Raw genomic sequence first — 26,588 nt, forward strand, 5'->3', positions numbered from 1 at the left:
AGTCAAATCATTTCTTGGGACTTCCCTGGTGGCTCAGTGGTTAAGAATCCCTCTGCCAATGCAGGGGACACAGGTTCGAGCCCTGCTCCAGGAAGATCCCACATAGCCTGTGTGCTGCAACCACTGGGCCTGTGCTCTAGAGCCTGCAAGCCACAACTACTGAGCCCACGGGTCACAACTACTGAAGCCTGCACGCCTAGAGACTGTTCTTCACAACAAGAGAAGCCACCGTAATGAGAAGTCCACGCGTGGCAAGGAAGAGTAGCCCCCGCTCTCAGCAACTAAAGAAAGCCCGCGCACAGCAGCGAAGACCCAACCAGCCAACAACAACAAAAAAAGCCAAATAATTTCTTTACTGTCACACTTTCACTGCATAATGTGCTTTAATCAGTATCTTCATTTAAGGAGGGAGGTGCCATTTCCTGTTGAAAGGAAAGAGGAACAGAGTTACAAAATGTTGAATTTTTTAAAGTGGGGTTTGTTTTTTGGTTTTGTTTTTTAGGTTTTTGTTTTTGTTTTGCCAGCAGTTAGTATCAAAGAAGTTTAACCGAAAAAGAAGTTTTTCTTTATAAACTCTTGAATTGACTTGTCAGAATCAACTATATTCACGCAGGAGTTGTATGTAAGATATCTTAAAGAACAGCACTTAACTGGACAGAGTAGGTTTGCAAACCCTCCAGACTGAAACTGCTCTCACCTTACTTCTCAGGACGCGATTAGGCAACTATATTGAATACACATCCTCCACCCACCCCGGCCCCCAGTACACTTTTTAAAGTTTTTTGCTAATTATTGAGCTGCTCCAGCATGTCAACCCCGACGCTGCGTGCGGGGATGAGGACACTTCCAGCGCTCAAGGCTCACAGTGCAGTACAGGCGACGAACGCACCAACAGTTTATTATTAAACAATGGCAGTAGGGGCCGCGTGGTGGACTCGAACGCGGTGTTCTGGAAACCCCCAGAACCTCTCCCAGAGATGAACTGTCTGACGGGCAGGTAGGCTGCTCTTGCTGACGCCGCCCACGTCAGGTGCAAGACACGCATCAAAGCTTGCAAGTCACAATTTTGAATTCTCATTTTTATAACTTTATGTCCCTGACTATAATGAGTAAGGGCCAAAGGGTTCAGAGGGAACATCTCCAAGGAGCACGCTCTACAGGAAGCAATAACCTGCTTGGGCCGGGGAGGGGCGTGAGAGATAGGACGGAACTAGAGGCGGGGGAACCGGTTCGCCGGGTCGACCGGGGATGCGGGGTGGTGGTGGGGTGCCCAGCAAGTCTAACTCTGGTGCCTGGCGCTCCCGGGGTAGGAGACAGCGCTGCGCCGGCCCCGCCCACTGCAGACAGGTTACCCAGGCACCAAGGGGCGTCGCGTCACGCCGCCCGCGCCGTGCTGATTGGCTCCTCCAGGGAGCCCCGCCCCCTCAGCTGTAGTGGGGCCGGCTTCAGCGTCGCCGCCATCTTTGTTGATGTGTCAGCTCTGCGGGGGCTTGGGGAAGTCGCGGCGGAGGGAGCTTGGTGTCGGCCCTGTTACTCATCGCTGCCCCCCGCCCCTGCACTTCCTGTTCTTCTGGACCCCGTTATGGAGAAGTTGGCCCCTACGCGGGAATTCCAATGGCCTCTTTAGGGGTGTGGCCTAAGGCTCGAAGAAGTGGGGTAAGTGCCTGAGGGATGCCAGGGGCGGGCCGGGGAGTCGCGGTGGCGGCGCGGCGGGCTGCTCACCTTACGCTCCGTCGTGCCCACCTTCCGCGCCGTCGTGCCCACCTTCCGCTCCGTCCTGCAGGTCCCGGGGCGGCTCCCTGCCTGGCTTCTCTAGGGGGCGAGGCGAGCGCTGGGGGAAGGAGTTCGGAATCCCTTCCTCTCCCTGCCTCCCTTCCTCAGTCCCGGGCGCCGGGGCAGGAGGCGGCCGAGGGGTCGCCGGGGGCCGTGAGGGCCGCGCCTCCAGAGTGGTGCCTAGAGAGCGGCGGAACTTGGGCCGCTTGCCCGGTCTCCTAATGCGAACTGTAGCTAAGCCCTACCTGCTCGGCCATCCCTCATAGACTCAGTCGCCTATTTCTCCTTTCCTCTCCAAGTTCACTGTGTATGTGTTTTATGTTGACTGTTAGCGACTTTTTAAACTCTCTTCCAAACACTTCCATTACTGTGATTTTAAGTAATTTAGAGACGATTCTTTGGGATTGTGGATATGAGAGAAATCGTTCTTGGTGTTTATGTTGCCTTTTTTCCAAGGACATCAAGGCATTTGATAAACCTTGGTTGGTAAGGATCATGTTTCAAATTTGAGCCTCTCTCAAACTTGTAAAATGGTAAAACCCCTTCTACATGTTCCCTAGTAGCAGTCTTGGGGAACAGGTGTAATTATTGCTTGGCTGTTAACAGTTTAATAACTTGAGCTAATATTTACATTTTGATATTGTTTTGAGGAAAGAGGCCTGGATTTGGAACATTTGGATTACCTTTGACATGATAATCTTGTTACTTAGGAGCGTTGTTTAGAAGGCCATGCAGCCCCAGGCGTTTGGCAGTTTTCTCCGTGTATGCGTGTGTAACGTACCTTTGATGCCTAGCTTTGTTATTTTTTCCGAAATGATAGGTCGGGAGTTTTTCTAAGGAAATTGTGCGGCAAATTAGTGGAAGTGTTTCAAGAGGTGTGCTGGTAGTCACTCAAAAAGAAAAATCTATTAAGTGTTTAGGTATGGTAGTTGTGGGTGCAGCCTTCCCAACTACTAACTACACTGTCATATTTGCAGTGTGTGGGAAAGGTTAAGGTTCAAGAGATATTGATAGTAAAACTGAACTATCTGCTTGTGTATAACGTCTGCTCGTCTCTGTACAGCTACTTTCCAATTCTTTACCCATCATTACACAAATAGAAAACAGTGATGATTGGCCTCTTTTTTTTTTTCTTCCTTTTTGGTCTTTTATTTTAAATTCAGTGACAGTATTGAGTGATTAACAAATTTTGCAGTATAAAGAATTAAAACTCCTTATTACATTGTAATAAGCAAGCATGTATAATTACTGAAGATTCTACCTGGAAATGCCTGGATTGTGTTTATATTGGTTTTATTCTTTTTAAGACCTTGTCTAATTCCTGATACCTGGATATAAACTCAGAGGTTTCTTTAAACAGCGGAGATTCCTTAGAGTTTCATTGGTATTTCAGAGGCTTGTTCGCTGCTAACAGGAAAGGAGTGGTGTAGCACAGTAACCACTCTTTAACCTTTTAGTTCCTTCAACCATAAACTAAAGAGTTGTTCTTTGATGCTGTACAGTAACAGCATAGCTGATAATGATTACTTATTCACTTTAAAACCATCTATTTACAGCTACATGCTGACATCCTGGAATGAAGGTAAAACAGTGAAGTATACTCACTCTTTAGGAAGAGATGATAGGTTGAAGCAGCTTTTATTTAGAGATTTAGAAAAATCATCTTTCCCTTTGAGGGGAATCATCTTTCCCTAATTTGTGCTAGTTTTTCAAATTCATTTAACAGTTTCATGTTAAAGTAAGACTGCTTAACCTGAAGTTCTGTTTCTTTTCTTTCAGTAAAATTTAGGTCTTTCTTTTATCCCTTATCTCTAGCTTTAAATAATTAAAGCTGATTCTTGAGTTTCTCATAAACATGTCACGCTGCTTGCAGTGTTGGGAATGTTATGCTCAGTGTCGTTTCAGGGCAACCTTGGGAGCATAGATAATTTAAATTTGCAAATTAACCCTGTAATCTTATCATATTATTGCAAGTGTCACCTTTGAAATTTATTTCTCAGCTACTGAGATTTTAAAAATCTATTTGGGCTAAGAAGTAAACAAAAGAAAAAGTATTGGCATGAAGGGGCAATAGACACAAAGTGGAAATCAAACCCAGCAAAGTATTGATTGGATTGTGAGTATAGTTGTCAGTCATTAAGGCACATGAACTGTTAAGTCTATTTCAGGGATGATTATGTAGTAGCTAATGAATAATTTATTTTTTTGGTAAACTACATTGTACCAAATTAACCAAGCCCAGGCCAAAGGTGGCTTCAAAATTTAAACATTAACCAGAACTTCTTAATATAATATAAGGCAGACTTAAAACTTAATTTTTTTTTTTAAGTTATTAGCCTTCCTTTTTGAAAAGGGAGCTATAGGCCAATTACCGCCCCCTCTTTTTTTTTAAGCTTTCAGATTTGGGGGGGAAATTAGCTGAAAATACTTTTCATGTCTTCTTAGACTTATTAAAGTTCATTTGGTGAACTCTGTACAAGTAGCTTCAAACTGAGATTTCTGTATTAAAATTTTTTCTATTTTAAAACTTACTATTAGAGATACATAAAATTGCATGGATCTAAGATACCAAACTGATAATATGACATATACTTGATAATGTGATGTATGATGTGGCTACTTACTCTCTTTTTCCTGGAATCTTGATGGACTGTAATGTCTTCTGTTTTCATGTCACAGGATTTGGTACTGTTTGGGGTGGGGGTGGGGTATCCTGCTGCATCTATTGCCCTGAGTCTTTTCAACATCTTTTTTTTTTTTTTGGTGATATAGTGTACACACTGTAAAATTCACAATGCCCTAACCCTTGTTTGCAAAACTAAACAAATCCCTACAGGGATAATTGACCTTGGCCTCATATGATATGCTTTTTAACCTAGTGGACTAAAGACAACTTTTAAGAGCAAGTAATAATGTTTCACGTAAAGGAAACTCGGTATATTAAATTTTACCCAAAAGCTTAGTTACAATGTGACTACTTTATAAATATATCTTACTTTTGGTAAAACTAGAGTTCTTTGAAATAACCAGTTTTTAATTGCTTCTGAGTTTAATTGCCGTTTTAGAACCTTGTTACAACTGGTCGGAAAGACAGGTCATTATTTTGCTTATGCTGCTTTCAGAGTGTATTCGGGGAGTGTGTAAAAGACCTTTGGATGTACTTACTTTTCCTTCAAAGGAGAGTAAACCATTATATTGAAGAACAGGAGTGCCCTCACAGGCTCAACTTGCTTATCTTAATGGACATTATTTGAGAAGCTATAGCTGGTATTATTTGAGACTTTTTAAAATTTAAAATTTTTAAAGTTTAAAATTTTTAGTTTGTTGTAAGTAACACTTATGCTGAACTGAGTCACATGTTTCTGTGGGACTTAAACACTCATGCATTTGGACTTAGACACTCATGCATATCTTATACAGCTTCTGATGGAACGCTGACAGACCTTCACTGTAAACACAAGAGCAAAAGATTTAACATAGATTTTATATGTTGGTCCACTACACCAGAGTGTAAACTCCAGAAGAGATATCTGTTTTATTCACTGCTGTGTTCCCAACACATAGAACAGTGCCTGAACATAATTACATGCTCAATACATATTTGGTGAATGAATGAATTAATATCTAGTTTAGAAATGTATTTCTGGCTTGGTACTTTTGTATGAGGCTTGTATGTTTGATAATCTATTACCAAATATCTGTGGATTGGATTCATTTGTATTTGCATTTATTGAATAAGCTTAAGTTCTTTTGTTGTTGTTGTTTATACTGCTGTTTACTGAGAAACAAGAAATAGTACTAAAAGCTGTTAAAGACAGTGTTTTCGTTTATAAGGCTTTTTGCTTGGAAATAATTTTGTAGAATTGCTAGTTCTTTGATTAAGAAATAAAATCCAAGGTGGATAATGGTTGGCTTTAAGGCAAGTAAATGTTTCTCGACCAGTTGCCTACAGCTGACGAGCTCCAGTAAGAGCGAAACCACTTCTCACTCCACTGAAACAATTTTGAAGTGTGAATTGGTCCTGTAGTACTGTGTCAGAAACAGAAACAACTCTCAGGGGGGAAAATAGTGCTTGAATTAAGAGGAATTTTGTGACTGCTAAATTTAAATACAGTATTTTCCCCTAATGAGTAAGAGTTACTAAAAAGTCAAATAACCTGTGTTACTTCTTACCTCAAAAAAGCAACAGATATTGTAATCTGTAATTGTAGTCGCTATATCTATATACATGAGTGTGAATTTGATTTATACAAGCACTTCTTAATTAAAACAATCTTGTAAACAAATGTCTAGTTTTACATCCTACACCTTTAATCTACTTCTAGGCTATTCAGTCCTCAGTAGCTTTAATGATAACTACCCCCACCCCTAAGAAAAAACTTGGACAGCAGCCAAATTGGCCTATATCACCATTGCCAACTGGAGGCCCACAAGAGGAGTCAGCTGACTCTTTTTTCCCCTGGTTAATGGTGGACAATCAAGCTCATCATGGCTCTCTTCCCCGCACCATTCTTGTACAGTTATTTACTCTTTAGTGATGGCTTTTTACATATATACACATAAATCTTCTTTAACTTCTCTCCTTTTTCTTTTGCCTCCAATCAGTATTCATTTGAGCATCAGAAAACTATGTTTGCAAGTTAAGTGATTCTCAGATGCCAGTTCATCTGAAGAGTTTTTTCAAAGGTCATGGGCATATTACTGAGCAACAGTATAGAAAGTGCTTGTCTTTTTTTTTTTTTTTTTTTTGCGGTACGCGGGTCTCTCACTGCTGTGGACTCTCCCGTTGCGGAGCACAGGCTCCGGACGCACAGGCTCAGTGGCCATGGCTCACGGGCCCAGCCGCTCCGTGGCACGTGGGATCCTCCTGGACCGGGGCACGAACCCATGTCCCCTGCATCGGCAGGTGGACTCTCAACCACTGCGCCACCAGGGAAGCCCAGTGCTTGTCTTTTGAGGTTGAACTAAGCCTTTAATTTACAGGAGGATAATACGTAAAACAGTCCAAGCTGAGGTAATTATAAAAAGTGTTTTTTTTTTTTTTTTACCTAGATGAATATCCAGCAGAATGAGACCTTTTTGTTGTTCTGTACTGTCTTACACATGACAAGTCTTCTTACAACCTGGTTCCCACCTTCTAAATGTCCTTCAACCCCCCCCCCCAAGCTCATTGTGTAAACCCAATCCCACCCTCACTGAGAACCACTGAACAGCCTTTGCAAGAATGACTGTAAAGGTAGTAGAGAATATATTTGTTAGATTTATTTATCTATTTATTATTACTATTATATTGCTTGAGATTTAAGAAGTTTGATTCAGTTCAGAGCGTGGTTCCTCTTCTTTGCAAGAGATCATTTAAAAGGCTGTTCAGAAATGTCACAAGGAAAAACAAAACAAAACAAAAAAATAAACAAAAAAAGAAACGTCACAAGGAAGGCTGCCACTATGTACCTGATGAGTATAAATGAAGTATGTTTTCATTTACATGAGAGATTATTTTTGTACTTCTCATGAGGGAAAATTTGAAGGAAAATGTGGCCTTAGAATACGTCCTTTAAATATAATTAGGCTCTGGATAGACTGAAGGGAAGAATGTTCTAGATTAGAGCAAAGCCATGGAAATGTTAATGAGCACACTGTTTGGAGGAATCTTGAATAGACTGGTCAGGGACTGGCAAAGTATAATACTATAGTGAAGTACTAGGATTTTAGGAATGTGTTGAGAGATAAGATTGGAAAAATACTACAACTGGTTTATTGAGGAATTGCAACTCTGAGGTATAAACATGAAATGCTCACATCCCCTCCACTTCCCTCTGAGGTGCAATCCTTCAATAATGTCTTGGTTTGATGTCATAACTCTTTTGCTGCCACTTTTGATAACCAGAAAAAACTTATTCCAGAAATTAAGACAGGTTTCAATCGCTTACAAAACAAAAGCAACAAAAAATGTTAATCATAAACTCTATCATCTCCCTAAAGAAGTGTTGAAGCTGTTAGTTCCCAGCTGCTTGGATTAAAGAAGAAGAGGTGTAATTTGGCTCTAAAATATGTTCCCTCTCCTTTCTCTAACTAGCCCTTTTGGAGTTGGGGGAAGAAAACCAGCCAGTGGAGGCAGAGTTCTCACTCTCTGAAACTTTAAAGAGGGAAGAGATAGCTCTGGCCTTACTCTGGTCCATCTGGTTGTATTTGATGGTGGTCTCTGGAGGTGGTATGTGTGGATTTCTGGGGGGCAGTGTTGTAGCTCCGTGGACCCTTGTGCCATTGAGGACTTGCTTCATAGGGCAGCTCCTGTTCCCCTTTGGCAGAGCCAATGTAGTATATTCTTCAACCCCTTCTCTGGATTGGGTGACGCAGGAGGGAGGAATGGAGTGAGACTGAGAAACCAACAATTCAGTGTTCCGGGTAGGAAGTTATCAGGCCTGGGTTGGGTTGCAGGTTGGGGACAGTGACAGTAGAAAGGAGGGTATAATTGCAGGAGACATGAAGTTAGTAAAAGAATATGAGGCTAAAGGAAAGGAAGGAGTCATGACTAAGAAAAATGATACCATTGACAGAAATAAAAAAAAGATTATCTGGGGGTACTCAATTTTAGGAGCTATTGTTATGATTTTGGATTTAACCATTTTTGAGTTGAGCCATTGGAAATGCCTGTATTCATTTGAGATTTTATTTTATGTAGAGATAGAGTGAAGACAAAGAGATAATTCATTATCTGTAACTCAAGAGCACAGGAATGAAAATAATTAAAGTGGGCATCAACTGTGAGTTTTTGGTTTAAGTTATCAAAGTGGATGAATTCTGGGAAGGAAAATAAAGTTGAGGACTGAACCCTGGGGAATATGAAAGCTGGATGAGAAGATAACGATTGTTTGCGTAATGCTTTTCTGTTCGCAAAGCATGGTGCACAGGCAAGAGCCTTAAGAGTTCTCAAATGAGAGGTTTTTTTTCACTTGCTATCTATGCTGGAGAGTCACAATGCCTTGGTAGACTCATTCTCTTTTAAATAGATTCTTTATCTGCTTTCCATTACATTTGGTCAGCTCTGAATTTGACTTAAGTAGATATCACATAGCATTGACTAGTTATGATGTTTCTAAATTAAGATTTCAAATTCAGCAGCAACACGTTCACAAGTTGTATCTTGAAATTAGTTACTTTGAGGAAGGTAATGTAGGCGGCTAATGTCCCTGTTTGAGAATTATTTTACTTTGTCCTAGATTTGGAATACAGCATACTCACAAGGCTTTTTGTTACTGCATTTATTTGTATTGCCTAAACCAAACCTTTATTGCTAGTGTGGACTTTGTCTTAGTATGCAATATATGCAGCAAGATAATAATGATAATTTGTTTCATTGTTTGGAAATATGTTTTACAGGTAGGTAATTTATAGTATTAAGGCCAACGTCTGTATTAGTCGACGCCAGAGTATTTAACAAACAAGCTGGTTTTCTTTCCTTTCTTAGAATTATTCTTCCCATTTTCTGCATTCCTAGTCCTCAAATACTGCTTTTCTCATATTACTTCTTGCTTTAATTCCACAAATATTTGAAAACCTAGTATGTGCTAGAAATTCTATGGTATATCAAGTATACAAGTCTGTCATGATTTATCGTCCTTCTTAACAACCTTCACTCCTGCATATCATTCTGAGGATTCTACCTGACCATCTTCTCTTACCCTTTTTCACCATCCTCTGACCACCACCTTCACCACAGACCAACGTAAACATGTATCTTTCTTTTATTCAAATATTAGTCTTTCTGTTTTCCATTTATACCTTACATCTGGAAGTATTTTTTCCCTAGTTTCTTTCAAAACTATGATCTGCCCACATTTTTATCCAACCTCACATGACTCCAGTACATGCTTGGTTGATGTCTGACAAAAGAAGTTGACAATTCTTCTTCATCAAGATTGCTGGAATGTTTTTATTTTTCTGTCTCAGGATAATTTTTAAAGTTGACTAATTTTCAGAAAATAGCTAGATTAGTAACGCTCATAAACAGCATAAAATATATTTTAACATTGTTGAATTAGTTTTGTAAATGTTTCTTTTATGACCTAAGCAATGTATATGAGGTCCGTTTGAGTTGTACTGAACATTGTGTGTTCTTGACGAGAATGTTTGGAAATCGCCATGATACTTCCTGCAACCCTGGGTGAAAAATGAATTCCTGTCAGGGATCCTTTACACCCTGACTTCTTTCAGCTCAGCTCTAGGTGTCTGGGCTATAGGTAGCTGTGTTTTGTTATTGTTTAGTTTTCCTTTTGCAGTAAATATTTATCATTGTTAATGTACATTGTTTTATTATCTTGATTTGTAATTTCTTGCCTAGTGTTTTCATTGCTATCTTCTTTCCCCAATAGTTTCTTACAAATTCTTTAGGTAGTCTTTTTCCCTTTGTGGAGCTGAAGGAATTCTAAACAATTCTTGGGCGCTAATCTTCCTGTTATTAGTATCATTCCATACCCAACATCTTATGGGGGTGATTGGGGAATGCCAAACTGCAACTGAAGTGAAGTTGTAGGACTGGACTGAAGGAGAAAAGAGAATGAGCCTATGTAGCACCTGACTGGTTGTGGCTCACGTGGGTCAGCTGTTCTATTCTTCCCCCCACCCCCACCCAAGGAAAGAATTTTTAAAGAATTATTAGTGGTAAAATGTGCGGCCTTAGATTTTCCACATCATGGAATGTGTGCAAATATATATGGGGTCTTGGTTTAAAAAACCTTTTTAAAAAAAATTTATGTTTTGACTTTCTCAGATGTAAAACGAAGATCAGGAACAGCTTTGAAGAGATGCAAAGTGAATTGGTGCCAGTCAGCATGTCAGAAACAGAGCACATAGCCTCCATTTCCTCTGATCAAAATATTGAGAAAACATCTGAAATAAAGGAAGACTCATGCAATTCGTTTTCTGGTGATGAAAACAGCAGCTTAGAAAATGAGTCCAAACTGTTGTCATTAAAGTTTGATAAAACTTTATGTCAGCCCAGTGAACACAATAATCAAACTGAAACACAGGAAAATTATATTCCAGATCATGGTGGAGGTGAGGATTCCTGTGCTAAAACAGACATATGCCCAGAAAATTCTGAACAAATAGCTAATTTTCCTGGTGGAGATTTTACAAAGCAAGTTTTGAAAACAAATGAAGCAGAACAAACAGTAACACAAATATTGGCGGAATTAAGGTCATCTACATTTACAGAAGCAGCTAATCAAAAGACCTATTCAGAAAGTCCTTATGATACAGACTGCACCAAGAAACTTATTTCAAAAATGAAGAATGTTTCAACATCAGAGGATTTGTTGGAAGAAATAGAATCTGAGCTCTTATCTACTGAGTTTGCAAAAGAACACCGACTACCAAATGGAATGAATAAGGGAGAAAATGCATTAGTTATGTTTGAAAAGTGTGTGCAAGATAAGCATTTGCAGCAGGAGCATACCATAAAGAAGTAAGTTTTATTCTTTCAGGTTATTTTTTTCCACAGGGATTAAAGATTGAATTCTTTAAAGGAAGGTATCATTTTATCTACTTTTATTTCCACAATAGAGCCATGCACATGGTAGTTGAGCAGATGTTAAGTTTGCCTAGTTATTTAATATATAACTCTGTTTTTTCTTAGAATGTGGTATTGTATTTTCATTATTTTAGAAATAATAGGTAAACAGTGTTTTTATGAGAGTTATATATAATATACCTATGTCAAATACATTAGCATATATAGAAACATGTATCTATGTATAAAGGCACTGTTTTGAATATGATTCAAAATTTCTGTTTTACATATGTCTTAGTGTATAAGTTTAAAAGAATAAATGTTTTATTAAAGTGTTAGTTTATTAAAGATCTAGAAAGATTTATAAAGAGAAATAAATTTATATTCTTTCAAATTTTCCAGTTTTGAAAGAATGTAAAACATAATGTCAGAATTAAGATAAATTCAAGAGGAATGACAAGTCATAAAATTCAAAAAATTTTCTTAAAATTCCCACTGTAAATTCATTGGTTTAAAAAATTAAAATTAGAACAGAAGAATTGGTCTAGTGTCATTCAATAAATAAGAACATAGTTGTTTTTAGACTTCTCTTGGACTTATGGAGTTAATTTCTATTTTAACAACAGTTTAATTTCATTTTATCTTTTCCTAATAATATTATATCACTCTTTGTTTTAAATTTATATATGTGAGTGATGCATATGTTTAGGTACTCCTATAACCTTTAATAAAGGAAAATAAAACTTGCTAGCCTTCACTAAAATACAGACGGATTCTCTTTTTAAAAAAGTGATACTTTAAAAAAATTTTTGGAATGGTAAAAAAATTTTTGGAATGGGAGGGGTGTGTGTAGAGAAAGGGGAGAAGGAAATCTACACGCTAGAGGAGGATGACAGAGGAAAATATACCATAATCCAAATATTGCTTGATATGCAATTGACTTTTAATGATCTCCTTGCTTCTAGTTTACTCTTCCAGATTATCAGTAGATCAGTCTTCCCCAAGCCAGCTCACCCTTCATTGGTTTACCCAATGAATTTTAATCTCAGCATCCAGAGCCCTTCTTTTTTCTATTTTTTTATTTTTCAATTGTGATAAAATACACATAACATAAAATTTACCATCTTAAACATTTTTAAATGTGTGCAGTTTGGTAGTGTTAAGTATATTCACATTATTGTACAACCGATCTCCATAGCTTTTTCATCTTACAAATCTGAAATTCTATACCTATTAAACAACAGCTCCCTGTTTCCCCCTGCCCCAGCCCCTGGTAACCACCATTCTACTTTGTTTCTAAGAGTTTAACTGCTTTTGATACTATTTGCCGTTTTGTGACTGGCTTATTTCACTTAGCAGATGTCCTCAAGGTTCATCCATACTGTAGCCTGTGTCAGAGCTTCCTTCCTTTTTAGGGTTGAATAATATTCCATTGTATGTATACATACCACATTTTGTTATCTGTTCATCCATCAGTGGACATTTGGGTTGCTTCTACCTTTTGGCTAGTGTGAATAACGTTGCTGTTAACATGAGTGTACAAATATCTCTTGAGAATCTAATACCTTTCTTAATACTATGCAAAAACCAATGTCAGCTACTCCTGCTCATAACTTTACTGGAATGCTGCTATTATTGAAAAAACTGTGATTTTATACTTGAACCATCAGTATTTCTGCCATTCTTGCTTTTTAGGGTAACTTCCTCATTTTCCTGTTACCTGTGCTTATCTCTTAGACCTTCCCTTTGAGATCATCCTTGATGCCTCTACTTTCCTTAGATTTGGAGACTTAACCACTTTCAAGCTTCTCTTGTAAATTATAAGATGTTACAGATTTAATAATAATATCAGGAACACTTAAATGCTGTTAATTATGTGCCTGGCACTTTACATGTATTAACTCATGGAATCCTCACAACAACCCTATGTGGTATGAACTATTATTATTCCCATTTTACAGATGAGGTACTTGAAGCACAGAGAGGTTAAGTAACTTGCTTCAGGTCACATGCTAGTAAATGGCAAAGTTAAACCCAATTAGTCTGGCTTCAGTGGATTTTTTTAATGTGGTTATCTGAAATGAACAAGTTACATGTTATTAAATTTATCTAAAAACATTAGGAATACAGTAGAAAATTAATTCCTCTTTTGTTCCGTCATGTCAGAACAGTGGCCACATGGTAGACTGGGGTGAGCACAGGTCTGGTCAGAAGCCCAGAGTTGGAAGATTCCCACTACCACTTGCACGCTCTGTTTCCTTAGTTAAATCAACCTCTCCAAGACGAAGATTTTTTCATCTTTATGAGGGGACAATACTTACCTGATGGGATTGTTTTGAGGACATTAAAGCATTATAAAAATGTCAAATATTATTTTAAATCTAAGTTAATTTTTTGTTATACATGTAATTTTTTTTTTTTTTTTTTTTTTTGCGGTGCGCGGGCCTCTCACGGTTGTGGCCTCTCCCATTGCGGAGCACAGGCTCCGGATGCGCAGGCTCAGCGGCCATGGCTCACGGGCCCAGCCGCTCCGCGGCACGTGGGATCCTCCCGGACCGGGGCACGAACCTGTGTCCCCTGCATCGGCAGGCGGACTCTCAACCACTGTGCCACCAGGGAAACCCATACATGTAATATTTTAAATTTCAAATAAAATGCTTTGTGATTAAGGTTAGCTCTAAAACAACTCATTTTTTTTCTTTTGCCTTCATTTAATTTTCTGTAAAGAAAACTACCTTTCAGTTCCTTTGGCTTAAATTTTCATGAATGCATGTATTTTCAAATGGCTTTGTTTATACATCCATTCCTCTATTTTCTAACGTCAATATTATTGTCCAAGGTCCCAACCAGAATTCTTAATTAAGAACAGTTATTTGTGTACAGGATATGCATTTGGCATGTAAGAATAACAATTTCAGGGCTTGCTGTTCTTCACTTCTCCCTCCCTAAATTGTTTACTTTCGAGGTATAGTCAGGATTTTTGTGTTTCAGGTTGTTTTTCGCAACAAATTCAGTGTACACCTTAATCATGTACATAAACAAAGTTAACCCCCTGTGTCATGAAAGGCTTGAAGAAACTTGCATGCTACACATTTTTTTCTTTTCCCAAACATTTTCATGACTTTCCTCCTCACTGCATTACTGTCCTCCTCAGAGAGGTCTGTCCTGGTTACCTTATGTACAATCACAGCTCAAGTCACTCTCCCTGTCCTCTTGCCCTCCTTTAGTTTTCTTAATAGAACTTAATCACAACTTGGTATTTCATTATATATCTATTTATTGTTTAATTTCTCTGTTAGAATGTAAGCATCATGAGGGCAGGGACAGTTTGCTGATGTACCCCCAACATATAGACTAATATAGGTACATAGTAGGTACCCAGTGAGCATTTGTTGAGTAAATGAGGGATCTTCAAAGGAGAAGATGGCAAGGAATTAGACCTGGGTCCAAATCTCAGTTCAACCGCTTACTAGCTATATAACCTGGAATAAGTTCTAGGCTTCAGTTTTGGTTTGTTTTCAAATTCATAAAGCATAATAATAATTTCATAGACTTATTAATTTATAGACCTGAGTGTTAAATAATGCATTTAAAGCTAAACTTAGTAAATAGTAATTGTGCCAATAAATGTCAAATAATAGCTGTTGCTAGTAATCCTAAAATATTAGCTGTTAACCCTCTTAGGTATCTTACTTTATAGTACTTTTACAGGTAATTTTTAAGGTTTTATTTATATTTTTCTAGGGAACTCAAAATGAAATTTCTGCTCAAACTTTATTATTTTACATTGACTACTTTTGTAACTATAAGAATATCATTAAAATATTTTAGAAATCTAAAGCAAGATTTCTCAACCACAGCACTATTGACATATGGGGGCAGATCATTTTTTGTTGATGCTGGGGCTATCCTGTGCATTGTAGGATGTTTAGCAGCATCCCTGCCTCTGTGCACAAGAAGCCAGTAGCAAGCCTCACCACTGTAGTGGCTACCAAAAAGTTTCTCCAGACACATGCCTGGAGGGGAACAATTGCCTCTGGTTGCCACTGACTGACCTGAAGGAATTCCAGTGCTGAAGGGATGAACTACATAATTCATATGCCTGTAGACATAAACTTAAAAGTGTGTGGTTTTCTTTATCTGATTATTTTTCTCTTAATTTGAAATAATACAAATTTCTAGGAAAAAGTTAATAGCCTGACTGGCCAGAGAATGTTTTGTAAAGTATAATATATCATTACAAAAGGACTACTTGGGAATTTTCATTTCTTAATCATAGGTATCTACACCCTAGTCTGCAAACAGATTATATTACACATTGTCATTTTTAATTATGTTTTACTGATACTGCCTTTTTATATTTAGGTTAATTAAAGAAAATAAGAAGCATCAGGAACTTATCTTAGACATTTGTTCAGAAAAAGACAATTTAAGAGAAGAACTAAAAAAAAGAACAGAAACAGAGAAGCAGCATATGAACACAATTAAACAGGTAAAAAGACAAAAATCTTTAAAGTCTGTTCTTCAATATATAAAATAAATACATTCCTGAATATTTGTGTGTAAATTGAAGTTCTGTAAGTTAAATCATACTTTAAATGCAGAAGATTGCTTGGTATGTGAAGCATTGTCTTTTATGAACTGGGAATCATAGTTGATCTTTTTGTTTTATATAAATTAATATTTCTATGTGATATGTGTGACTATTCTATATATAATAGAAATCTGAGCGGGAAAGACTATTTGTTTGGCAGTCAAATAGATTGTTTTGGAAGAAGCAGTATATACTTAAAAGTTTATATCTGGCATTAGAATGTTTTCAAGCTTATAGTTTAATATGTTTCCATTCTCAGTACTTTGTGAACTATACTGAAGACTGGCTCTCTTCAGACTTTATCTGGTGAGCTAGCTTCCCTAGCCTTTCCTTTTCTTTCTTTGTTTCTTTCTTTTCTTTCTTTCTTTTCTTTTTTTTAAATGTACTGTGATGCTTGGATTGACAAAGTTCATCTTTGTTTTCTTTGTTTCTTTTTTTTTTTTTAATGTACTGTGATGCTTGGATTGACAAAGTACATATTCAAGACTGGTAGCAAAGCTCAGCTGCTCTTTATCTTTCTGAGCTGCTTTTTCTTCTGTGGGAAGGATTAGAAACATTGTAGCCTTAAAAGTCTTTCTTTTTGCCTCATCTTTCACAGAAAGCTATATAATGAAAATAAAAGTAAACAGCTGGTAGTAATATAATAAAAAACCAAGTTTCACTTATCTATGCCTTGGTATACTTCATGAACCTTTACATAGTTGGAAGGTGACCATATTTGTAAAATTTTACATATTTAATCCTGATTTTTGTGTGGAAAGGGCTACTGCATGCAGACCAAACTTAGAATTTTAAAGTGTGAAGGTGCCTTAATAGTAGCCTGAATCTGTATTTTGGTAGGCAGGTCACTGCTGATGACCAGAAGCTTCAGACTAAATAGATGGAGGTGAACCAGAGCTGTTCTTTTCATGAGCTTGTTAGTGGTTGTGCCTTTTTAAAAGAGAAAATTCGATTCACCATTCTTTTGCTAGCCAGTATAGCAGAGTTTTCTTTCCTAATTTTATCTGTGAATCTGCACCACTTAATATGGCAGCCACTAGCCATAGTGCTATTGAGCACTAAAAGGTGGCTAGTCCAAATTAAGAGGTGATGTAAGTGTGAAATACACACTTAATTTCAAAGACTTAGTACAAAAAAAGATAAAATGGCTCAGTTTTTCATGTTGATTACACGTTGATATGATATTTATAGGATTTAATAAAACATTTATTTCACCTGTTTCTTTTTGCTTTTTAAAATGTGGCTACTAAAAAATTGTGGCTTAGGGGCTTCCCTGGTGGTGCAGTGGTTGAGAGTCCGCCTGCCGATGCAGGGGACACGGGTTCGTGCCCCGGTCTGGCAGGATCCCACATGCCGCGGAGCGGCTGGGCCCGTGAGCCATGGCTGCTGAGCCTGCGCATCCGGAGCCTGTGCTCCACAACGGGAGAGGCCACAACAGTGAGAGGCCCGCGTACCGCAAAAATGAAAAGAAAAAAAATTGTGGCTTATATTTCTATTGGACAGTGTTGCTCTAAATAATTTTGTCATAAGGATAATTAGTACACATGTACTATATGTAAACTAATATTTAGGGTTTTTTATAACAGCTTTATTGAGGTATAATTCACATACCATATAATTCACTTATTTCAGTATACAGTTCAGTGGTTTTTAGTTGTGCAGGGTTTGTCACAATTTTAGAAAATTTTATCATACAAAAAACTCTGAATCCATTAGTAGTCACTCCTCATTTCCCTCCAACCCCTCGCAGCTGTCTCCCCCCAGCCCTAGGGAACAACTAATCTACTTTCTGTCTCTCTGTATATTTGCCAATTCTGAACACTTCATATAAATGGAATCCTATAATATGTGTCCTTTTCCTTCGTATAAATGGAATCATATAATATCTGGCTTCTTTCACTTAGTGTAATGTTTTCAAGGTTTCAATCAAATTGTAGCTTGTATCAGTACTTAAATTAATGGCCAAGTGATATTCTGTTGTATAGGTATACAACATTTTATTTATCCTTTCATCATCTGATGGATATTTGGGTTGTTTGCACTTTCTGGCTATTATTAATAATGCTGCGATGTAGAAGTTTTTGTGTGGACATATGCTTTCATTTCTTTTGGGTGTCTACCTAGGAGTGGAATTGTTGGGTCAAATGATAACTCTATGTTTAACTTACTGAGGAGCTGGCAGACTGTTTTCCAAAGTGGCTGCACCATTTTATATTCCTACCAGCAGTGTATGAGGGTTTCATTTTCTCCACATCCTTGCCAATGCTTGTTATTATTGGACTTCTTTATTATAGCCATCCTAATGGTTGTGAAATGGTATCTCGTGATTTTGATATGCATTTCCTTAATCACCAATGAAATTACACATCTTTTCCTGTGCTTCTTGGCCATTTGTATATCTTAAATAGATACTTCTAGGGAAGTATTTTCTCTACCCATTTTTAAACTTTTTTATTGTTGAGTAGTGATAGTTCTTTTTATATTCTGGATTATAAACCTTTATCAGATATATGATTTGCAAATATTTCCTCCCATTCTGTGGATTTGTTTTCACTTTCTTGATAGTGTACTTGGACAAAAGTTTTAAATTTTGATGATGTCCAGTTTTATCTATTTTTTCTTTTAATTGCTTGTGCAGTTGGTGTCATATGTAAGACTCCATTGCCAAATCCACGATCATGAAGATTTACTCCTATGTTTTCCTCTAAGAGTTTTATAATTAGGCTTTTATATTTAGGTCTTGATTCTTTTTGAATTAATTTTTTTTATATTGTATGATATACAACTTCATTCTTTTGTATATGGCTATCCAGTTGTCCCAGAACCATTTATTAAAAAGAGTATTCTTCCTCTATTGAATGGTCTTGGCATCCCTGTTGAAAACCAATTGATACATCAACTTATTTCTAGACTCTCAGTTCTGTTTCATTGATCTATTTGTCTTTCATTATGCTAATACCACACTATCTTGATTTCTGTTGTTTTGCAGTAAGTTTTGACATTGGGAAGTGTGAGTTCTCAAATTTTGTTCTTCTTTTCCAAGATAGTCCATTCTCAGTTTCTTGTATTTCCATATGAATCTTACTATCAACTTGTCATTCTACAGTGAAGCCAACTGGGTTTGTTAGGGATTGCATTGAATCTGTAGACTTCATTTGGAGAGTATTGCCATTTTAACAATATTATGTTTTTCAATTCACAAACAAGGGATATCCGCCCATTTATTTAGATCTTTAATTTCTTTCTAAAGTGCTCTGTAGTTTTCGGAGTAATTTTTGCAATTCCTTCATTAAATTTATTCCTAGGTGGTTTATTCTTTTTGATGCTATTGTAAATGGAGTTGTTTTCTTAATTTCATTTTTAGATTGTTAATTACAAGTGTATATAAAACTTTATTTATTTATTTATTTTGCTGCATTGACTCTTCGTTGCTGCATGCAGGCTTTCTCTAGTTGTGGCAAGCGGGGGCTACTCTTCGTTGTGGTGCGTGGGCTTCTCATTGCGGTGGCTTCTCTTGTTGTGGAGCATGGGCTCTAGGTGTGCAGGCTTCAGTAGTTGTGGGTCGTGGGCTCTAGAGCACAGGCTCAGAAGTTGTGGCGCATGGCTTAGTTGTTCCGCAGCATGTGGGATCTTCCCGGACCCGGGCTTGAACCCGTGTCCCCTGCATTGGCAGGTGGATTCTTAACCACTGCGCCACCAGGGAAGTCCCAACAATTTTTTTATATTATATTCTGTAACTTGGCTGTACTTGTTTATTAGTTCTAAAATTTTTTGGCAGATTTCTTAGGATTTTCCATATATAAAATCATGTCATCTGCATGTAGAGAGTTTTACTTCTTCCTTTCTCATCTGAGTGCTTTTTATTTCATCTCCTGCCTGATTTCCCTGGCTGGACCCTCCAATACAATGTTGAGTAGAAGTGGCAAGAGTAGATATCCTTCTCTCATTTCTGAAGCATTGTCTTTCACCACTAAGTACGGTGTTAGCTGTCGGCTTTTCATAGATGCTATCAGGTTGAAGAAGTTCCTTTTTATTCCTAGTTTGTTGAGTATTTTTATCATGAAAGAGTGTTGAATTTTACCAAATGCTTTTTCTACATCTGTTGAGATGATTATGTGTTTTTTGTTCTGTCGATATGGTGTATTACATTAACTGATTTTTGGATATTAAACCAACATAGTTTTACTGTGATAAATCCCTTTTGGTCATGGAGTATAATTCTTATATATTGCAGAAGTTTTTGCTAGTATTTTGTTGAGAATTTTTCTGCCTATATTCATAAGAGCTATTGCTCTTGTAGCTTTCTTTTCTTGTGATGTCTTTGGTTTTGGTGCAGCATAGTACTGACTTCATAGATTGAGTTGGGAAGTGTTCCTTTTTTTTGGGGGGGTGACAATTTGTGAAGAATTAGTATTAATTATTTAAATGTTTGGTAGAATATACCTATGTAGTCACCTGGACCTGAATTTTTCTTTGTGGGTAGTTAAAAATTTTTTTTTTTTTACTAATTTAATCTCTTATTACAAGCATGCCTTTTTTAAAATTGCACTTCACCATATTGCACTTCATAAGATATTGTGGTTTTTACAAATTGAAGATTTGTGGCAACCTGTGTTGTCAGATGGTGGTTAGCATTTTTTAGCAATAAAGTATTTTTTAATTATGTACAGTTTTTTTAGACATAATGCTGTTGCACACTTAAAAGACTACAATATAGTGTATACATAAATTTAATATGCACTGGGAAACCAAAAAATTTGTGTGACTTGCTTTATTGCAGTACTTGCTTTATTACAGTGGTCTGGACTAAACCCGCAGTATCTCTTGAGATATGCCTGTGTAGGTCTATACAGATTTTCTATTTCTTCTTGAGCCAGTTTTGGTAGTTTGTGTCTTTCTAAGAATTGTGCATTTAATCTAAGTTAAATTGTTCATAATATTCATTCATAATTAGTTATTTCTGTAAATTTCATTTATTTCTGTAAGGTCAGTATGTCCCTCTTTCATTTTGATTCTTGTGATCAGTCTAGCTAAAGGTTTGTCAGTTTTGTTGATCATTTCAAAGAAGCATTTTTTGTTTTGTTGATTTTTCTCCATTTTCCTATTCTCTATTTCATTACTTTCCTCTCTAATCTTTATTATTTCCTTTTTCTTACCGGCTTTAGATTTAGTTTGCTCTTTTTTTTTTTTTCCCCAGTGTCTTAAGATGAAAGTTTAGTTTTGATTTGAGACCTTTCTTGTTTTTCAATAGTGATGTTTATAACTACAAATTTCCCTCTAAACACTGCTTTAGCTGCATCCCATAAATATGTTGTATCTTTATTTGTCACCTTATTTTCTACTTTCTCTTTGATTTCTCCCTTGGTTATTTAGATGTTGTTTAATTTTTACATATTTATGAATTGTCAAGTTTCTCTCTGTGTTACTGAGTTCTAATTTCATTCCATTATGGTTGTCAAAGGAAGATACTTTGTGCGATTTCAGTGTTTTAAATTTATTGAGATTTGCTTTAAGACCTAGCATAGGTTCTGTCCTGAAGAATATTTCATGTTCACTTGAGGAGTAGGTGTATTCTGCTGTTGCTGAGTGGAATGTTGTATAGATGTGTTAGATTTAGTTGTTATATAGTTGTGTTCAAGTCTCCTATTTCCTTGTTAATCTTCTTTCTAGTTCTGTTCATTACTAAAAGTGAGGTATTGAAGTCTCCAACTATTATTATTGAATTGTCCACTTCCTTCTTCATTTCTGTCAGTTATTGATTCATGTATTTTGGTGCTATATTACTAGGTGCATGTATATTTATAATTACCATACCTTTCTGCTGGATTGACCCTTTTATCAATATGAGATGAATCTAAAGTGCCTTATTTTTTTTTTTTTGGCTGTGCCGCATGGCTTGTGGGATCTTAGTTCTCCAACCAGGGATTGAACCCGCGCCCTCAGCAGTGAAAGCACAGAGTCCTAACCACTGGACTGACAGGGAATTCCCTAAAGTACCTTTGTAAACAGCATTTTGTTTTTTATTCCAGTCTAGATCTTGTTTTCTATTTCAGTCTGAAGATCTCTGCCTTTTGATATGATTATTTACTCTCATTTAATGTTACTGTTGACAGTTCGATTTTTGTCTACCATTTTAAAATTTTGTGTCTGTGTTTTCTGTATGTCTTTCTGTATGTTTCTGTTTTGTTTCCCTGTGTCTCATTTACTGCTTTATTTTGCATTAAGTAAATATGTAACATTAAAATTTTTTTCATGATATTTTCTGAATTATTTCATTGGTAATTACTCTAGAGCTTATCATCCATCTTACCAGAATCTGCTTCAGATTTATTCTGACTTAATTCTATTGATATATCAGAACATTGCTAACATTTACTTTTGATTTCTATGGCTGAAGTATATTCATTGCCATCTTTATGCTTGTTTACATTGTTTATATTTATTTGAAATATTGGGGGTCTGTTTGTTATAACTATAAAAATAATCTGGAAATAATTTTCTTTACAGTTAGAATCAAGAATAGAGGAACTTAATAAAGAAGTTCAAGCTTCCAAAGATAAAGTACTAGCTCAAGACATTGCAACTAAAAATGCAGTTCAGCAATTACACAAAGAGATGGCCCATCGGATGGAACAGGTATTTTTCAAGGCATTATTATTATTAACTTTCTGATGATTCTTTGTATATTAAGTAACCTTTTAGACAGTTTTGGACATTAGTGTGTATTAGGATTAGGATTTAAAAAATGCTAAAGCAGGGGGCTTCCCTGGTGGCGCGCAGTGGTTGAGAGTCTGCCTGCCGATGCAGGGGACACGGGTTCATGCCCCGGTCTGGGAAGATCCCACATGCTGCGGAGCGGTTGGGCGCATGAGTCATGGCCGCTGGGCCTGCACGTCCGGAGCCTTTGCTCTGCAACGGGAGAGGCCACAACAGTGAGAGGCCCGCGTACTGCAAAAAAAAAGAAAAAAAAAACGCTAAAGCAATACATAAATGCATGCTAACAACAAAAAACTTCAACCTTTATTCCTGTGATTCTTTACAATATGCTTACCCTGAGCATTAGGAATGTTATATATTTAAAATTTACACTATCAGTTCTCAAACCTTTTATACTAATTAAAGAGAAATGTAGAAGATAAGACATTAAGAAGTTGTTGGTTTTAGTGGACCCAAACATAGCTTCATTAGAATAACTTAGTGAGCTTTAAAAATATATATATTCTTGGGGACTTCCCTGGTGGTGCAGTGGTTAAGAATCCGCCTGCCAACGCAGGGGACACGGGTTTGATCCCTGGTCCGGGAAGATTCCCCCATGCCGTGGAGCAAATAAGCCCATACACCACAACTACTGAGCCTGTGCTCTAGAGCCTCCGAGCCACAACTGCTGAAGCCTGTGTACCTAGATCCCGTGCTCTGCAACAAGAGAAACCACCACAATGAGAAGCCCAGGCACTGCAACAAAGAGTAGCCCCCGCTCTCCGCAACTAGAGAAAAGCCCGCACACAGCAACAAAGATCCAGTGCAGCCAAAAATAAATAAATTTATAAGAGAAGAAGTGTGTGTGTGTGTGTGTGTGTGTGTGTGTGTGTGTGTGTGTGTGTGTATATTCTTGGGGACTTCCCTGGTGGCGCAGTGGTTAAGAATCCACTTGCCAGTGCAGGGGACACAGTTTCGAGCCCTGGTCCGGGAAGATCCCACATGCCACAGAGCAACTAAGCCCATGCGCCACAACTACTGAGCCTGAGCTCTAGAGCCCATGAGCCACAACTACTGAGCCCATGTGCCACAACTACTGAAGCCCACGCAGCTAGAGCCTGTGCTCCGCAGCAAGAGAAGCCACCGCAATGAGAAGCCCGCGCACCGCAACGAAGAGTAGCCCCCGTTCGTCGCGTCTAAAGTCTGCACGCAACAATAAAGACCCAACGCAGCCATAAATAAATAAATAAATTTAAATATTTATATATATTCTTTGGAATTATATTTTAAAATAGAAACAAAATGATAGTAAAATGTGCACAATAACAATTCAAACAGTAAAACATGTCTTCTTCCAAACTTTTTCTCCCACTCCGCACCCTTCCCAGAGGCAACCATTGATGCCAGTTTCCTGTATATCCTTCTCAGAATATTTGTTGCATGGACAAGCATGTATATATTTCCTTTATTCCTCCCATCCTCCTCCCTGTTTTTAAACAAATGGCAACATACTACACTCAGTACTCTGTATCTGTTTCCTCTCTAATGATGAGTGTAGGTGAGGTTAATAACGGTTTACAAGTATTCACTTATTTAATATTCAGGATAACCCTAAGAGGTGGGTATTCTTATGTAGATTTTGGAGATTGTTCCATTCAGTTGTTTCTAGATTGGCTTCATTCCTTTTCTCCCATAACTTTTCCTCTCAACTTTTTGATTTGAGAATTTTTAAGCCTGTAGAAAAGGTAAAAGAATAGTAAAATGAACATTTGTTTACCCTTCACCTAGAGTCACCAAACCTGGTGAGTTTTATTTAGAAATAGCTTCCTAGCATGAGTGTGTACATGTTGCTGCACACACATGTGTACACTCCCCAGTTTAATTTTCCAGTTTGAGGTTTCTCCATTTCTCAGAACAGATACGTAGAATGTATCTGAACCTCAAATTTACAGGAGGGTAGAGTTAGTTATAAATTCTTAGGGACTTTGTAGCATGTCTCCCTCAGCCCCACATGACCTCATATTGGTAAGTATTCAGCCCTAACAAAGCATTCTGGATTCCTGCTGCTAATTAGATTTTTTGGCCCTGAAATTTCCCATACTTTTTTTTTTTTTTTTTTTTTTTTTTTGCGGTATGCGGGCCTCTCACTGTTGTGGCCTCTCCCGTTGCGGAGCACAGGCTCAGCGGCCATGGCTCATGGGCACAGCTGCTCTGTGGCATGTGGGATCTTCCCGGACCGGGGCATGAACCCGTGTCCCCTGCATCGGCAGGCGGACTCTCAACCACTGCGCCACCAGGGAAGCCCTCCCATACTTTCTTGTGAACTCAACTGTGCATTAAAAAAACATTTGTTGTACTTTATCTAAAATTTTAGGTGTTTTGAATGGGGAGGGTTCATCTGCCATACTTGGAGAAGCAGAACTACTTCTACAGTTTATCTTAATTTTAGTTGACTATTGAATCCTATCAATTATGTTATTCATATCTTCATCCAAGTCAATGGTAAACATCTTAAAACTAGTCAAATCCGAAGACTTTTACTGACTCCTCTTTATCTGTGCCATAATGGACTGACTTTCAATAGAAGCTTAAAGAGTAGTCAATTATCTCATTTAATACTCCCAACAATCTATGAAGTAGGTGCTGCTATTATCTGGGGTGGGATATAGAAATGTGAACTTTTAGCACCCCAGGTTATTCTTTTTTTTTTAATAAATCCATTTGTTTTATTTATTTATTTAAATTTTAATTTATTTATTTATTTTTGGCTGTGTCGTGTCTTAGTTGCGACACGTGGGCTCTTCATTGCACTGCGCGGGCTCCTCTCTAGTTGTGGTACGCAGGCTTCTCTAGTTGTGGCACGAGGGCTCCAGAGCGCATGGGCTGTGTAGTTTGCAGCACGCGGGTTCTCTAGTTGAGGTATGCGGACTCAGTAGTTGTGGCGCACGGGCTTAGTTGCTCTGTGGCATGTGGGATCTTAGTTCCCCAACCAGGGATCGAACCTGCATCACCTGCATTGGAAGGCAGATTCTTTACCACTGGATCACCAGGGAAGTCCCACCCCAGGTTATTCTTTTGCAGCTGATTCAGGGATGACTCTGGGTAACAGGACATTCTGGTGCATATCCCCTCCTGTAGTTAAGAACCTTGTAATATGTTATCTCGTGTATTATAATTATCTGTTTTCTGCTTCTTATCTCTTAACTTCAGTGAAGTTTCCATGTTGCTACCAGGTATCTTTTTAAAACACAATTTAATTTAATAAAATTTAAAACACCTTTTATTAAATCCGTCTTTGGCTTCTCTTTGCCTGTAGGATAAAATCTCAAATCATTAGCATGACAAGAAGAGAAGTCCTTCTTCCTTTCAGGATCTGATCTCTACCTCCTTTTCTGTTTTATAACTACTTCCTCTCCACTGCAATCAACACACCAAATTTAATCACTACAGAATAATTTAATGTCCTCTAAATATATCATGCTATTTTATACTTTTAGGCATTTGAGCCTAAAATAACCACATGATAACCACTCTAGCTTGAATTCCTTTCCTTGACTGATCACTTTACTGAGTCCTTCAATGCCTAGCTCAAGTATAGCACCTAGTTCAAGTACAAATAGCATCTTTCACCCTTCATGCCAACCCTTCCCAGGGACTGTTAGTATTTTTGTATTTTCAAAGAACTTTGTACATTCATCCACTAGAAATTGTTTCATAATCTTCGTTTATGTGTTGTTCTTACTAGGTAGTGAGCTCTTCCAGGACTTACCATGGCTTATTCTTCATTGTGTTCCCAAAAGCTAATCCATTATCTAAGCATTAAGTTATCATGGAACTGGACTTCTTTTAAAGTTGACATTACCATTAGTTGACTTTTTCTAAGTACAGTTATTCAATTATCTAAAAATCTAGCTAATTCTGTCAGCCAATTCCATCACGGTTTTGTCAATCATTTGTCCACAAGCATGTCATCATCAAAGCCTCAGGGATCTCTGCCATCCCTATTCCAGTGTT

General features: G+C 37.6%; 1 protein-coding gene across 1 annotated transcript in view; it reads left to right on the top strand.

The window, feature by feature from the left end:
- Positions 1 to 1,452: 1,452 nt before the first annotated feature.
- Positions 1,453 to 26,588, top strand: part of CCDC186 (coiled-coil domain containing 186) — a 48,564-nt gene continuing 23,428 nt past the window's right edge. The window contains exons 1-4 of the mRNA XM_019940039.2: positions 1,453 to 1,656; positions 10,544 to 11,239; positions 15,650 to 15,776; positions 22,386 to 22,514. Coding sequence (XP_019795598.1) covers positions 10,578 to 11,239; positions 15,650 to 15,776; positions 22,386 to 22,514 — 918 coding nt within the window. The 5' untranslated portion in view covers positions 1,453 to 1,656; positions 10,544 to 10,577. The remainder of the gene's footprint in view (positions 1,657 to 10,543; positions 11,240 to 15,649; positions 15,777 to 22,385; positions 22,515 to 26,588) is intronic.

The sequence above is a fragment of the Tursiops truncatus genome, chromosome 16, assembly GCF_011762595.2.
Source record: "Tursiops truncatus isolate mTurTru1 chromosome 16, mTurTru1.mat.Y, whole genome shotgun sequence".
NCBI classification, from domain to species: domain Eukaryota; kingdom Metazoa; phylum Chordata; class Mammalia; order Artiodactyla; family Delphinidae; genus Tursiops; species Tursiops truncatus.